Consider the following 13,555-nt stretch of genomic DNA (forward strand, 5'->3'; position numbering starts at 1 on the left):
GGTGGGAGATTGTAGGCGTTGGTTCTTGGCTCTGCTGCTGCTGCTGATGGTGTTGCTGCTGTAGTAGAGGTGGATGCACGGCGTAGACATGACCAACATAGCATCCAAGAGCATTATGTGGAGAGAGGTTTCGTGTTGGATTTCGCTTGAAAATACCCAACAAATGGCTATACGGATGAGCCGCCAGCCGTTAGCCGCTACTTTTCCAACTTTTTGTTCGATTTAGGGAAAATAGACCTACCAAGGATTACTCATGCAAAATTTCAGATCAAAATTCCAATTCTAAGTGCCATTTATACATTGATTACGAGATGGTTGCATTAAAACCCCCCCCCCCCTTTAATTTAGCTTAGTGTTAAACCTGTCCACTATACGTACATTAATTATATCTTTAGTATAGTTAGTGAGTCACTATGTTCATTTCAAACTTTAGATTTAAATGGTAATTTTTTAATACGAAGAGAACTATTTTCTATTCCCTAAGTTAATGAAGATATTTTCTCAAATATCCCTTCCTGGCCGACACCTGGTATAACTCCAGCTGTAGGTTGACCAGCGCCACCTCCAGCCGCCGTGCTGTTTATGCTCGATCCGCCAGAGTGACTGCTGTGACAGTCAGCTGATGAAACAGTGTGGCCGCCGCCGCTGACAGAAATTCCGGAGTTTGGAGTGTAGCTGCTCGTAGTGTGAGATGTGGATGTTGGGAGGTGATACTCACTTCCAGATGTTGATATTGTTATCTCCTTAAATAACAACTTTTCTTATATGTAGAGACATAGGTAAAGTTTAACTTAAGCTACTGACATGACGCACGTTCTACTTTTTATAAAATGTATGCAACAATCTCGTACTCTAGGCTCTAGAATCTCACATTTGATTTATAACTAAATTTTTCACTAGTTTTGTTAATACTTTTTTAAATTAAAAAATGTACCTCGGGCATGTGGGAATAATTTTTGTTCTTCCCATCCATAGAAAACATATTTAACTCCTAAAGATTATTAAAAAGGTAAAAATTGAGAGGGAAGTAAGAATTATATGATCATATTATTCAAAATTGACATTATAAGTGACACAGAGACTTCGAATATAAACTAATCCATAGGCATGTAATTGGATTATCCTTTTATAAAACAAAATAAAAATTTACCTTTTTTTTGTAGGAATAAACTTAAAACCTAATAAGCTTAGTATAGGTTTATTTTAAGGAATGTGGACTAAGGAGTAATCCTTGATATACCACATAGTACAACTCAAACGCAGTCCTAACATTTACACAATACCAACTCAAAGCATATAACACACAGAAAATCTACGTCTTTGTAACAGATGACCTACCTTTAGTGTTAGAACTTTGAAAATATCAGATCTTTGAATAATATCCATATTAACATTGAAAGCTCTCTGAACCTGGTGGCTTTGCCCGTATGTCTTCTTTAGATCACCTGAGAGGAAATTATTACATATAAAACTAATGAACTTTAGTCTACAATAAACTTTGAAAAACAAGCTATTAAATCGCCACAATTAAAAAAATTAAAGAATGGTAATAAGATATGATGAGGGGAAGTGCCTACGCAATGAAAAACCTGTATTGTCTGTCTTAAAATTAAGACCATTTCGTTTACTGGTTACCTCCATCCTCCCCTCCCATGATTTAATTAATTAGGTGCATTATTGATTTTTTTGTGTTTAATAAAATACTTACTGTAGCAACGATCTCTAAGGGTAAGAAAATCCTCGTAAATCATTTGCTCCACCTGATTACTTGAACCAGCAAAACCTAAATATAAATAAAAAAATCTATGACACCAAGGATAAAGATTTCTGTCCGCCTGAAGCTTAAGATCTCGGTAACCACAGAACCACAACGTTTATATTAATAACTACAGCTGCTTCAAAATAGAATATCTTAAATGAAAAAAATCTTCATTATCAAAAGTATCCGTTTTAGAAAGCAACAACCTGAATAAATGAAAATGGCATTAAGAATTATGCAGAAGTAGTCGAATTGTTAAAATATATCGTAAGAAATAAAATCACAGCTTATACTGTATAATATTAACTTTATCAAAACCAAATGAAAAAATGAGTTGAGACGGTGAAACTAGCTGTGTGACAAGAGAGAAAACGAAGGGTACATAAATGATACATTATAGATAATGCATATATACCTATAAACCAAGTTTGACTGTCCCAAGTAGAAATGTCCTTCGGAGTAGATCTTGTGTAACCTTTGGGCCATATCCGAATAGAATGAATCCTAAAAATATCAAAATTTATTCATTTGGAACACAATTAAAATATCAACAAAAAAGTATGCTTATTTGTAAACAAAATATTTTAAGTTTTAATTATATAACTAAAACTAGCGGCCACGCCCCCTTGAGGCCTCTAGGGGCACTTGAGAAGGAGAGAGTCGAATTTAATAACCCAATTTCTTATTTTAGATTTTTAAAAAAAGTAAAAAAAGGGGGCTATTTTAATTTTTTTTTTTGGGGGGGGGGGTTTGGGGTGTCCCACCCCCCAAGAAAATAGTTATAAACGTTCCCGGGACCTATGAGGAGCTACCCTGTTAAGGAGAACCCGATCGGTTCAGCGGTTAGCGAGATCCTTCGGAACAGACACACAAACACAGACATCCTGTTACTTTAGTATAAAGATATAAAATATACCAAAATATTTTTTAAAAGAAATTTTTGTTATAAAACAGTATTTATAATTAAGCTTATTTGTAATCTGATTAAACTTCTTGGAAATAAAAAGATAGATGCACCATAATTAAAAAAGGACAGATTTTTCAGTATTTATTTGGTTATGATTAAGAAAAATCAACGATAATAATTGGTAAGATTTTACTTTATGTATCTATTCCTAGAAACTGATTAAAAGGACTGAAATGAACCTAACTAAACTTAATATGAAAAAAATATCACTTTTTCTCGTATTCATTCGAATCCGGTGGATAAGAACCGGTTCACATCCACATAAAAAAAACTATGTCTAGCATCGTATTATAAACAGCTTTCTACGAATATAAAAATGTAACTACAATCATAAGATTAAAACCAGTCTTTTAGCCAGTGCCTACGGCACCTCGGGGCTAAATTATCTGGTTTCAATTTTATAATTGTACATTCTAAATCCGCGGAAAGCTGTTTATAATACGATGCGAGAAATAACTCACACTCTCTCGCTCATTAGTTTAAAGGGGTAGTTGCACGAAATGCATTTGAACTTGAATTTAGTGAACCAACAACATATTTTTTCCTGTTTAATGGTTTAAACTATCGATAAAAGACATATATTTGAAAGATTTCAACTTTCTTTCACTTAGTTACAAAAATATCAAGACTTAAATCGTGACTTTTACCTACACAAATTAGACATTAATGTACGTAACTCAAACACTGCCTAGTAAAAGTTTATCTTTATTTCACATATCTTCAGGACTATATATATCTCATTCTACAAAAACAGTTAAAGTTTGACTAATACAAGCACCACCAACTCCTTAAATGCCCTTAGTGCAGCTATCCCTTTTATAATATCAGATTTGCCATTTCGCAATGTATAAAATCCTCTTTTTCAAATAACTTGAGGTTGAAAATCCTACCTAGGGCTTAGTTCAATTTTCTCCTTGAAATGCCTAAGTTTAGATTCCAGACATCCAAACCAAAAACTAGAATCATGTTCGCAAGAACCAGTTATCTTTATATAGCTCTCATACTCCTGAAATGAAATATAAATTACTAAGCTTCACCTCACTAGAAAAACAAGGATGACAACATCCACAAGTAGCGAAGCATAAAAATAGTTGATGGATATCCAGAAACAAAATTAACTATAGAGCAGTAATAAAAATAAACATTAAACAATAACAAATAACGAAACCTTTTAAATCTATAATGTGAAAATCTAGGAATCGACTAATCATAATGAAACTTGGTGAAATGAAGAATGTGATCATAATTAATCCCTGAAAATTTCAGGAGTCTATCTTGAAAAGGAGCAGAGAAAATCACGTTTCGCCCAACACGTACTACAGACAGACGGACGGGCATTTTAATTTACAGAGTAGCTTTGCTACTAAAAACTAATCGAATCTTTCTTCAGAAAGTAACATCTCTATATGTGTTTGTTTATAAGATTTTAGAAACTTGTTTGCTTTCAGCGAAAAAGAATCTGATTTTGAGCTAGAAAAATAAATATGTAAAAGATGTTAATTCTATTATAATATTTCTTTTTTAATCACGTACGTCAAACGCTCTTTTAAATTCAAAAATATACAAAATACCGAAGATATATTCACTCCTACGCTACTATTGTATAAATATATGATTATAAAAATGATTCGAGAGAATCTAAAATTCTAGATTTAAAGTTAGCACATCTACTAAAGCTAAAATGGAAATATTGAATTTCAATATGTTATATATGTATAGCGTACAATAAGAATGTTCATTTATATAAACTACATATTTTCTCTTCATTGCAATTGTAAATAAAACAATTTATGCATAGACGCGGAAGGGAATCTGAATGGATCAAGTGGTGTTTAACCCCTTAAATATAAAAACCAATATTTTAAAAAATACATTAGAGTAGTCCTCCTTAAACCTCAAAAACAGGGGCGTCCAAGCTTTTTATTTTGGGGGGGGGTAAAATCTTTTTAAGGGGGGGGAATTTGGTTTTGGGGGGGGTAAAATGGCGCGCGAAGCGCGCCGCAAATTTTCTTTAACCCCCCCCAAAATTTTTACCCCGGGGGTAAAATTTGCTTGGGGGGGTAATTACCCCCCCTGAAATCTGTTGGCAGGGGTAAAATTTGTTTACCCCCCCCCAAAATTTAAACCCGGGGTAAAATTTTTGGGGGGGGTAATTTAAATTTTATAAAAAATTTAGTATTAAAAATGCGCGCTTAGCGCGCAAAAAATTTTTTTGTTAGAGATTTTCTATTTTGGGGGGAGTATTTACCCCCCCAAAATCGTTTGGGGGGGTAAATACCCCCCCCAAAATCGTTTGGGGTGCCTACGGCACCCCCAAGGTAGAGGTAATTTTTTTTTGGGGGGGGTATTGTTCACAAAATTTTGGGGGTGCCAAATGGCCCATTACCCCCCCCCCCCCTTGGACGCCTATGCTCAAAAACCTCTTATTTTACGCCTCTCAAGCAAAAGCTGACAATATGTACTTATTTTGGGCAACCCTTCTTTAAAGTTTGAATTTCTCATTCAAGGATTTTAATTTTATTGGCAGCCAGAATGACGCAAGTTACGGATATACAAACAGACGGGTGTACACACGTTCTCCATGGGATGGTCAAATATTTTAAAAAAGGGAAAAATGTATTAACGACACCCTGTATTTAAATACCTTATAAAATTCAAAAGGTTTGAAGAGTGCATCCCAATCCGCTTTTCCATGCTGAAAGAAAAAACATTACTTTATTTTTTAATATATTACATAACGATTGTTTGAAAAAGAGCTAAAATCATGGTAGGTGTTAATATTACCTACTTAAAAACTTAAAAAGCAAAGTTATTTTACAAAAATTAATATATAATTTCTCTAAAATGCTATCAATTCAGGAAAGGATAACAGATCTTAATCATACTAACAACTTATGTATAATATGAATAATACATTCAATTTCTGCTTAGCTTAAGCGATTAAGATGAAAAGTGTTAAGTTATGTACAATGTTGAAATCTTATAACTTTTTTTTTTATTTAAAGTCGGAGCCAAATACGGAGCCAGAGCCGTTATTTTCACAGAAGACTCCGCGGAGCCGCACCAAAATTAAACGGCTCCATATCACTGGCATGGATGTAGGCCGTCGGGGTATCATCGGAAGGAGGACGTTATAATTCTTTATTGAACCAAAGAGGACTATCCACGAACCAGAGCAAGTGATTCTAAGCATCTTCCAGCATTGACCCATAGTATTTTTTTAGTGAATATACTAGGTTTATGTTTAATATTTGCTTTATCGACTAAAATGTTAGGTTTCACCATGGTTTTATATGAAAAAACTTTGAAATGTAAAGCAATTTTTAAAGCAATATCATCAAATGCTTTGTTGAGTTCAAAGGATAAAATAAAATAACACTGCAGAAAAGCATCAAATGTTTTAAATTGCAAAAGTACATTAATTAAACTGTTTACAAGTTACCAACCCTTTTTCTAAATAGGTATACATTTTTCATAGCAATAATTAAAATTTATAAAGCTTTTAAACAACAGTTTGATCTCATCAAAACATTCGATGATATTGCGCCAAACAATGCTTAACATTTCAAAGTTTTTTTCATATAAAACCATGGTAAAACCTAACTTTTTAGTCGATAAAGCAAATATTAAACAAACCTAGTATATTTACTAAAAAAAATACTATGGGTCAATACGGTAAGATGCTTAGAATCACTTGCTCTTGCTCGTGGATAGTACTCTTTGAAACAAACAATTAACTGTGAGAAACCATATCAGTCAAGAGGTTATCATGATCTTAAGCTACAGACAGGCACACCTACAGAAGATCGATATCCTGCTACTTTATTATCAAGATATTTTCTTAATTACCTGAATCTGTAAACAAATCTGGTGAGCATACATCATTCTTTCCTGGATATATCTCTGTACAGATTTACTGATGTTCACAGCTGAGTTCATCTGTGGGACACTTAAAATTATAATTATGTAATGTAAGCCAGAATGTGCTTTAAGACAAAGGCAAAACAGACACCCAAAATTTTCAGGGAACTTGTCAATATGTCTAGGAAAGATTTTAGGCTTTCAGTCCAAGCTCAAAACAAACCAAAGTTATAGGGAGGCGAGGAGAAAATTTTGCAAGCAAAGAGCTTAATTTTTTTTAAAGCAATTAGATTATGAAACTTACAGAGAAATCAGACTTTCATAGAAAATTATGATTCTAATAACGTTTCAATCATACTTACGGATATCTAGAACTATAAAATAGATTATTTACTTAATAGATAAAGAATTAAATGGAACCTGGAGGTGATAATTGGCATACAATGATCCCGGTCTTGACTGTTGATATTTGGATCCCAAGCTCCCACAGGCTGGTTGGCTACTTCCCTGAATATATGGATGTAGAATATACAAAGATATTAGGATAACAGGGATAAAATTGTCGTCAATTTAGGTTGCTAACATTAGACATTTGCTTTGTTCAGTTTGTTTATCCAGTAGCAAAGGAGGGGATGGTGTAACCGGGGTGGATCGTTATTTTAGCTAGCAACAAGTTTTACATGATAATCCAGTGTTAAATCCATGTAATATAAATCCAATTCCCTGAAATAAAATAGTAAGAGGATTATACGCCAATAGTCGTTACGTGACAATAAGGTCGAGGTAGGTTGTGTTAAAAATCCGTAAAAGTGTGAGTAATCTTTCAATCAAAAGCGATTATTAAGTCTAATTGTTCTTAATATTGACAAACCTCAGAGTATAGTTAAACGCATATTTAATAACAGTTAGACTTAATAATCGCATTTGATTGGAAGCTTAAACTTTTATGGATTTTTTACACAACCTACCTCCCCCTTTGTAATTGGATTTAAAGTGATCGATTATCAAAGACAAAAGCTAGCTTTTTTAAATAATAAAATACAATAAATAAAAATACAGTAACCATTTTAAAATCAAAGATTTCCTATAATTATGCTATGCAATTTTATTAAAAAGTTAAAAAGAATATATCTTTAACTTTAGCTTTGGTTCTGAAAACATACAAAATGATAGAAAGATCTAAATAAATTACTTTATAAAAACTGGGGAAGGCCATCTCCATTGTGAAAATAATTGAAAGAAAGCAAAGAGAACATGCTTCGCGGTATGCTGTTCACCCTTCAACTTAGCCTGCTCCTATAAGAAAAAAATATAAATTAGCTCTTTCTAGTTAAAAACAGGGGTGTGTGTATAATCTGCAAAATTGACCCTGCTAAAGAATAAAATATGTGGTTGAGGGAAAAAATTAATATTTCCATATTTTTCCATTTCCCCCCTCCCCCCCTTTTGGGTGGAAAAAACTATGGGGGGGGGGGGATAAAAAAAATTTGTAGCAGGGGAAAAAATTAATCTTGTGCAGAATATACACCCCTTCTTAAAAATTAATACTTTATGTTTAACACAATGTTGTGTATTTCTCATTAGTATTTATTAAAAAAAAGAATTAAAGAGGAAACAAATAAACCCAAGCTTGCTAATATTTTCATTTTTTGGTGTTCTTTCATAAGAAAGCAAAGTCTTTTTTTCTGATGCTAAATATTTCGCATATATATTGGTGATCCGAATTAGTGGTACTTCTCAAATAACACATAATATTATAATACATATAATAAAGTTAATAAATTGTACTTAAAGAGTCAAACTTTGTCTTAATTACCAATTCAAAAGTTTTTATCTGTGCGACATGGGCTTTCAAGTAGACAGTAGATTGTTGAAAATAGTGTACTAAATCATGTTTATGAAAGTTCGTTTTTCGTCTGTAGATTAATATTTGGAAGACTACTGAACCAATTTCATGAGAACTTTACATACGTTCCAGGGATGGATTAAGGCTATTATTCTGCCTGTCCAAATTCCAATATGAGCCCCTTTTAAGCTAAGGAGTAGCACCTCGTAATATATTTTATTTGGTTTACTAAAACCTCTTCTCCTTTTATAGTTAAAACTGTTATAGAATTATTATCACAATATTTCGAGATTCCAAAATCTTACCTGACAAGTTTTAGCGACCAGAATGGCCCAGGAGGCACCACCCAGGTACCCTAAAATATTTCCATAAACACCATTCATCCTGCCCCACAGCTTTATGGCACACAGTGCCAATTGGAACACCCTAAAATGTAGAAAACGTGCTGAACTTTTTGATAAAAAGAGTAAACATTAACAAAATATTTATGCATTCTTAACTATCCTTAACAATGTATGGATCAATGGACTTTTTTAGTATAAGCTTTAAAAAAAATATCACATCAGCAAGTATTTAGAGTAACAAAGAGGATATTGATAAAAAGGGCATATAGAGAAATTTATATCCTAGTGTCGTAATAAGCGTTTGTGATAATTTGATAAACAAAATCAGTAGGTATTCTTTGCATTTCTGCACAACTTAAAATGTTAGGATTACTTAATAATGTGGTCGTTTACCTTTAAGTGACTTGTTAATCCTTGTACCCCCCCCCCCCCACTCACTTATGAGAAATACTAAAATAGAGGGGGGCTTGGAATGAACCACGTACATCTTAATTTTGGAACATTTATTTTCTCTTAAAAGCATAGAATAGTTAATATTATAGTTTTTTTTAGTTTATTTTTTGTGTAGATTCGATATTTGAAGCCAGATTAAATAGAGGATTTGTAGTTTTTGAGATATTTGACCTATTAAGAAGCCCCTTAATAAAAAAATATAAATACTAAGAAAGCCACTAAAAATAATACCAAGAATGTAGGCTTGATGTAAAAATTATAAAGTTAATGGTATCAATTAAAGAAATAATAGTTATAATTTGGTTTACTTTACAATAAGCTTTTGCTACCTGATATTGGGTTTAAACATCCTTAATATCAGAATTACATTAAAATATAAATCTAATAACAGTTCATCAGTACAAAACTTTTTGAGAAACAGCATAAGCCACCCCTTTTTTCTATGATCTCCAATATTCCTATTGATCTCCTCTCTTTCTCCTTCTACACCATATATGAAAAAATGGCATACCTAGCAATGTCTAAGTATGGAAAGGATGTTGAAGATTAAAGTCACCCCAAGTATTTAAAGGGCAGGCCTCTTTACTTTAAGGGTTCAGTATTGTTCATATAAATTCAACTATTTTTCTACACTAGACCTAACAATCTGCCTCAAATTGTAAAATAAGCTCCTATTTTGTGAGTTTACATGCCTCATAGATGCAATACAGACTTGAGTTGTGCCACTTTTCTATATATGATGCATTGAAAGTCCTCAACATCCTTTCCATACTGAGACATAGGCAAGGTATGCCATTTTTTTGTATATGGTGTAGAAGGAGAAAGAGAGGAGATCAATAGGAATATTGGAGATCAATAGGAATATTGGAGATTCAAGAAAAAAGGGGTGACTTATGCCGTTTCTCAAAAAGTTTTGTACTGATTAACTGTTATTAGACTTATATTTTACTGTAATTCTGATATTGAGGATGTTTTAACCCAATATCAGGTAGCAAAAGCTTAATGTAAAGTAAACCAAATTATAACTATTATTTCTTTAATTGATACCATTAACTTTATAATTTTTACATCAAGCCTATATTCTTGGTATTATTTTTAGTGGCTTTCTTGGTATTAATATTTTATTATTAAGGGGCTTCTTAATAGGTCAAATATCTCAAAAACTACAAATCCTCTATTTAATCTGGCTTCAAATATCGAATCTACACAAAAAATAAACTAAAAAAAAACTATAATATTAACTATTCTATGCTTTTAAGAGAAAATAAATGTTCCAAAATTAAGATGTACGTGGTTCTTTACCTAATATTTGGAACCAATGTGAGAATTTGGCAGGTAGCCCTGTAACCATTCAAACTTCTTAAGCACCTGTCATCTAAATGCCGCGTGTATTTTTCTTCCTTAACAAAATAATGTGATACTTAAAAGACTTTTTTAAAAGTTTAAAACTGTAGCTTACAATTTACGAACAGAAAATCAAGTTACTTTTATTAGCTGTATTTGCCCTAAATAAAGGGGGGGGGGGTAATGCAACCATCTTATAATCCATGATTAAATGGCACTTAGAATTCAAATTTCGATCTGAATAATCCTTGGTAGGTCTAAATCGAACAAAAAGTTAGAAAAGTAACGGCTAACGGCTCATCCGTTTAGCCATTTTTTGGCTATCTTCAGAGCATATTAGTCACGAAACCTATCTCCACATAAAACTTTTTGTTGCTCAAAAACCTTATCAAACAGTTCTAGTCGGTAGCTGTTTGTACTAGAAATTTTAAAAAATGGTTATTGCTATCATTTAACATGAATTAAACCAAAAATATGTTTTAAAAAGTTTATTTCTGCATAATTAATGATGAATTTGCCCTGAAATTAGGCAAAAAAAACTGCTTAACGGCTGAGCCGCCAGCCGTTAGCCGATACTTTTCCAACTTTTTGTTCGATTTAGGGAAAATAGACCTAACAAGGATTACTCATGAAAAGTTTCCGATCAAAATTCGAATTTTAAGTGCCATTTAATCTTTGATTACAAGATGGTTGCATTATCCCCCCCCCCCCCTTAAGTAAACGAAAAAAATATCATCAGTTAAGTTTTAAGGAAAGAATACAGGAGCTGGCATTAGATAACATTTCTCATATTTACTTACTTTCAGGTTAAGACTGACTGCTATCTTAGTTTTATTGTAGCTTTGCTGCAAAATAAGTTTGCTGCTAGTTTCTTACCAAAATAAACCAATATAAAACTTACTAAAAGTTCATCTTCGTTTTCAGGCACTGGTAATTGCAGCTGGGAAAAGGTAAAGTCGATTTCTACAAAAATAAAAAAACATTAAAAACAGCATTGTGATCAAAAGATGTGTGTATACAGCCTTTTTAGGTTCCTCCCCTAAAATCACTTTTGACATGAGTTCTATACCTGCATATAAGTTAAAGGAAATGTCAAGTTAAAAGTCATACCCTTCAAATAGCATGGTGTGAAAAAAAGATCAGAAAAAACGTATAATTTTTTTACTCCATATTTATGTCTGTATAAATGATCTTCAAATATTGCATTTTTGTCCACGGATTAGAAAATGAAAAAAAAAGGTTTATTTGTCGACCTAACCTAAAAAATATTATAATGCGACATCTAAATCTTTTCACTTAATTCATAAGAAAAAAAAGTTGAAACTAAAATTTATTCCTGAATAAAAGAAAAACTAACCTATTTCATTAAACCTAAACTTCATAACTGGTACAAAAACTTCCGGAAGTTTTCTAAGATCTCTCACACAATTGTGCTTCTTTAATGTGAGGAAAAGCTTTCCGAAAAAGTCGTCTGCCTCGACAAACTAAATAAAATGTATATAATTCTTTTTAACAATAATAAAATAGCTTATAAACGTAAAAGGATCTGTGTTTGTGCGAGTCTGTCTCTACCGAAGGATCTTACCAACCGCTAAACCAATATGGTTCTCCTTTTCAGAGTATATTAGGTCCTGGGAACGTAATAACTTTTTTGGTGGAGTGTGCCACCAACCTCTCAAGAAAAACTCCCATACCCTTTTTTTTGGTAAAACTAAAAATAAAAATTACATAATTTTTATGTTACAAAATATTTAAGTTCTTACACTTGGAGCAATGCAAATAAGGTCCATATCAGCGTCCTGGTCAGCAGCCTCCAGCTTGCACGAACCATAAGTCAACACTTTACCCTGATTCTACATCACAAAATCATAATATGATTAGAATATTAGAGTACAAAGAAACTTCTCTATTTAACTTAAAAAACTTAAAAATAAATTAATAAGGAATCACAATAATAACAACGAAGCACAAATACAATAGATAAAAAAAAATAGATATGCTGTCCAAAAAAGGATAAGATTTAGAAGAAAATCGCTAATTCTCTACATATCAATGTTTATGTATCTTTATTATAAAGAGTGTCTTGACAAAATACCAGTCTTAACTACTAGATAGTAGCCATGAAAATTAAATTTCTCACATAACATTACAGACTGTCGGAAAAAGTGAATTAATAGAGTAACTTAGCAATATAGATAAGAGTTACTTACAGATTCGAGAAGTGTATAATCTAGGCCCCTCTCTAAGCCACAACTTCGGACCCATTGTTTCACCAATGTATCCAGACTTTTTACTATACCAGCTCGTTTCTGTAATCCTTCCTAAAATAATTTCATGTTAATGGTATTTATTAACAATGATGGCAAAAAGTTTGTGGGTTGTGGGTATGTGGGGGGAATAGGAAGTGGGTCGTAGAAAAATTCTCATAATACTGGACCTTAGTCCCTGACCGGATACTGTTATAAAAGATCTTACACAGACAATCTTAAACAGCAAATAATATCAATTTCCTCATTAGCTTTACGGACCCGAGAATGGATCGGTAAACATTTTTTTAAACTTTAATGTTAAAAATAAAATATGTGTACCTTAGTTTCAAAGCAATCGTGCCTGTCCAGAAAAGTCCATAAGCTCTCGTCTCCACTCTTAATACCATTCATCTATATTTAAAAAGTAATCCTCTAAATTTTTCTGACTAGAATAGAATAATACTTTTAAATTTAAACAATGAAATTAAAAGACAGAACAGTTACTAACTAAGCATTAAGTGTTCTGTTAATTCCCACTTTACCTCTTCATAAGGTTCTGAGACTAGAGAAGACATGGAAGACGATGTCTCCATTCCTCTGTAGTTTAAATTTTGTAAGGAGTTGGAGATTTCATTTCGTCGAGAATGACTTTGGAAGTCCCTAAAATTGAAACAATCTAGTATTTACCTAAAAATAAATATTTTTAAAAATATATGTAAAATAAATATATTT

The 13,555-nt window shown here is 32.4% G+C and overlaps 1 protein-coding gene across 18 annotated transcripts in view; it reads right to left on the minus strand.

The window, feature by feature from the left end:
• The window catches only part of LOC145319358 (uncharacterized), a 56,677-nt gene that overhangs the window by 28,748 nt on the left and 14,374 nt on the right, over window positions 1-13,555 (minus strand). For all 18 annotated transcript variants that reach the window (XM_080161461.1, XM_080161444.1, XM_080161447.1 and 15 more), the window contains exons 12-29: window positions 13,366-13,483; window positions 13,163-13,234; window positions 12,785-12,895; window positions 12,338-12,427; window positions 11,932-12,058; window positions 11,476-11,537; window positions 10,533-10,630; window positions 8,739-8,859; window positions 7,780-7,883; window positions 7,008-7,094; window positions 6,576-6,675; window positions 5,371-5,421; window positions 3,617-3,732; window positions 2,175-2,263; window positions 1,709-1,783; window positions 1,339-1,445; window positions 935-991; window positions 515-743 (exon numbers count right to left, since the gene is read on the minus strand). In XM_080161461.1, the coding sequence (XP_080017587.1) occupies window positions 515-743; window positions 935-991; window positions 1,339-1,445; window positions 1,709-1,783; window positions 2,175-2,263; window positions 3,617-3,732; window positions 5,371-5,421; window positions 6,576-6,675; window positions 7,008-7,094; window positions 7,780-7,883; window positions 8,739-8,859; window positions 10,533-10,630; window positions 11,476-11,537; window positions 11,932-12,058; window positions 12,338-12,427; window positions 12,785-12,895; window positions 13,163-13,234; window positions 13,366-13,483 (1,814 nt within the window). The remainder of the gene's footprint in view (window positions 1-514; window positions 744-934; window positions 992-1,338; window positions 1,446-1,708; window positions 1,784-2,174; window positions 2,264-3,616; window positions 3,733-5,370; window positions 5,422-6,575; window positions 6,676-7,007; window positions 7,095-7,779; window positions 7,884-8,738; window positions 8,860-10,532; window positions 10,631-11,475; window positions 11,538-11,931; window positions 12,059-12,337; window positions 12,428-12,784; window positions 12,896-13,162; window positions 13,235-13,365; window positions 13,484-13,555) is intronic.

This window comes from Acartia tonsa, chromosome 5 (genome assembly GCF_053477335.1).
Source record: "Acartia tonsa isolate MP-2025a chromosome 5, ASM5347733v1, whole genome shotgun sequence".
NCBI classification, from domain to species: Eukaryota; Metazoa; Arthropoda; class Copepoda; order Calanoida; family Acartiidae; genus Acartia; species Acartia tonsa.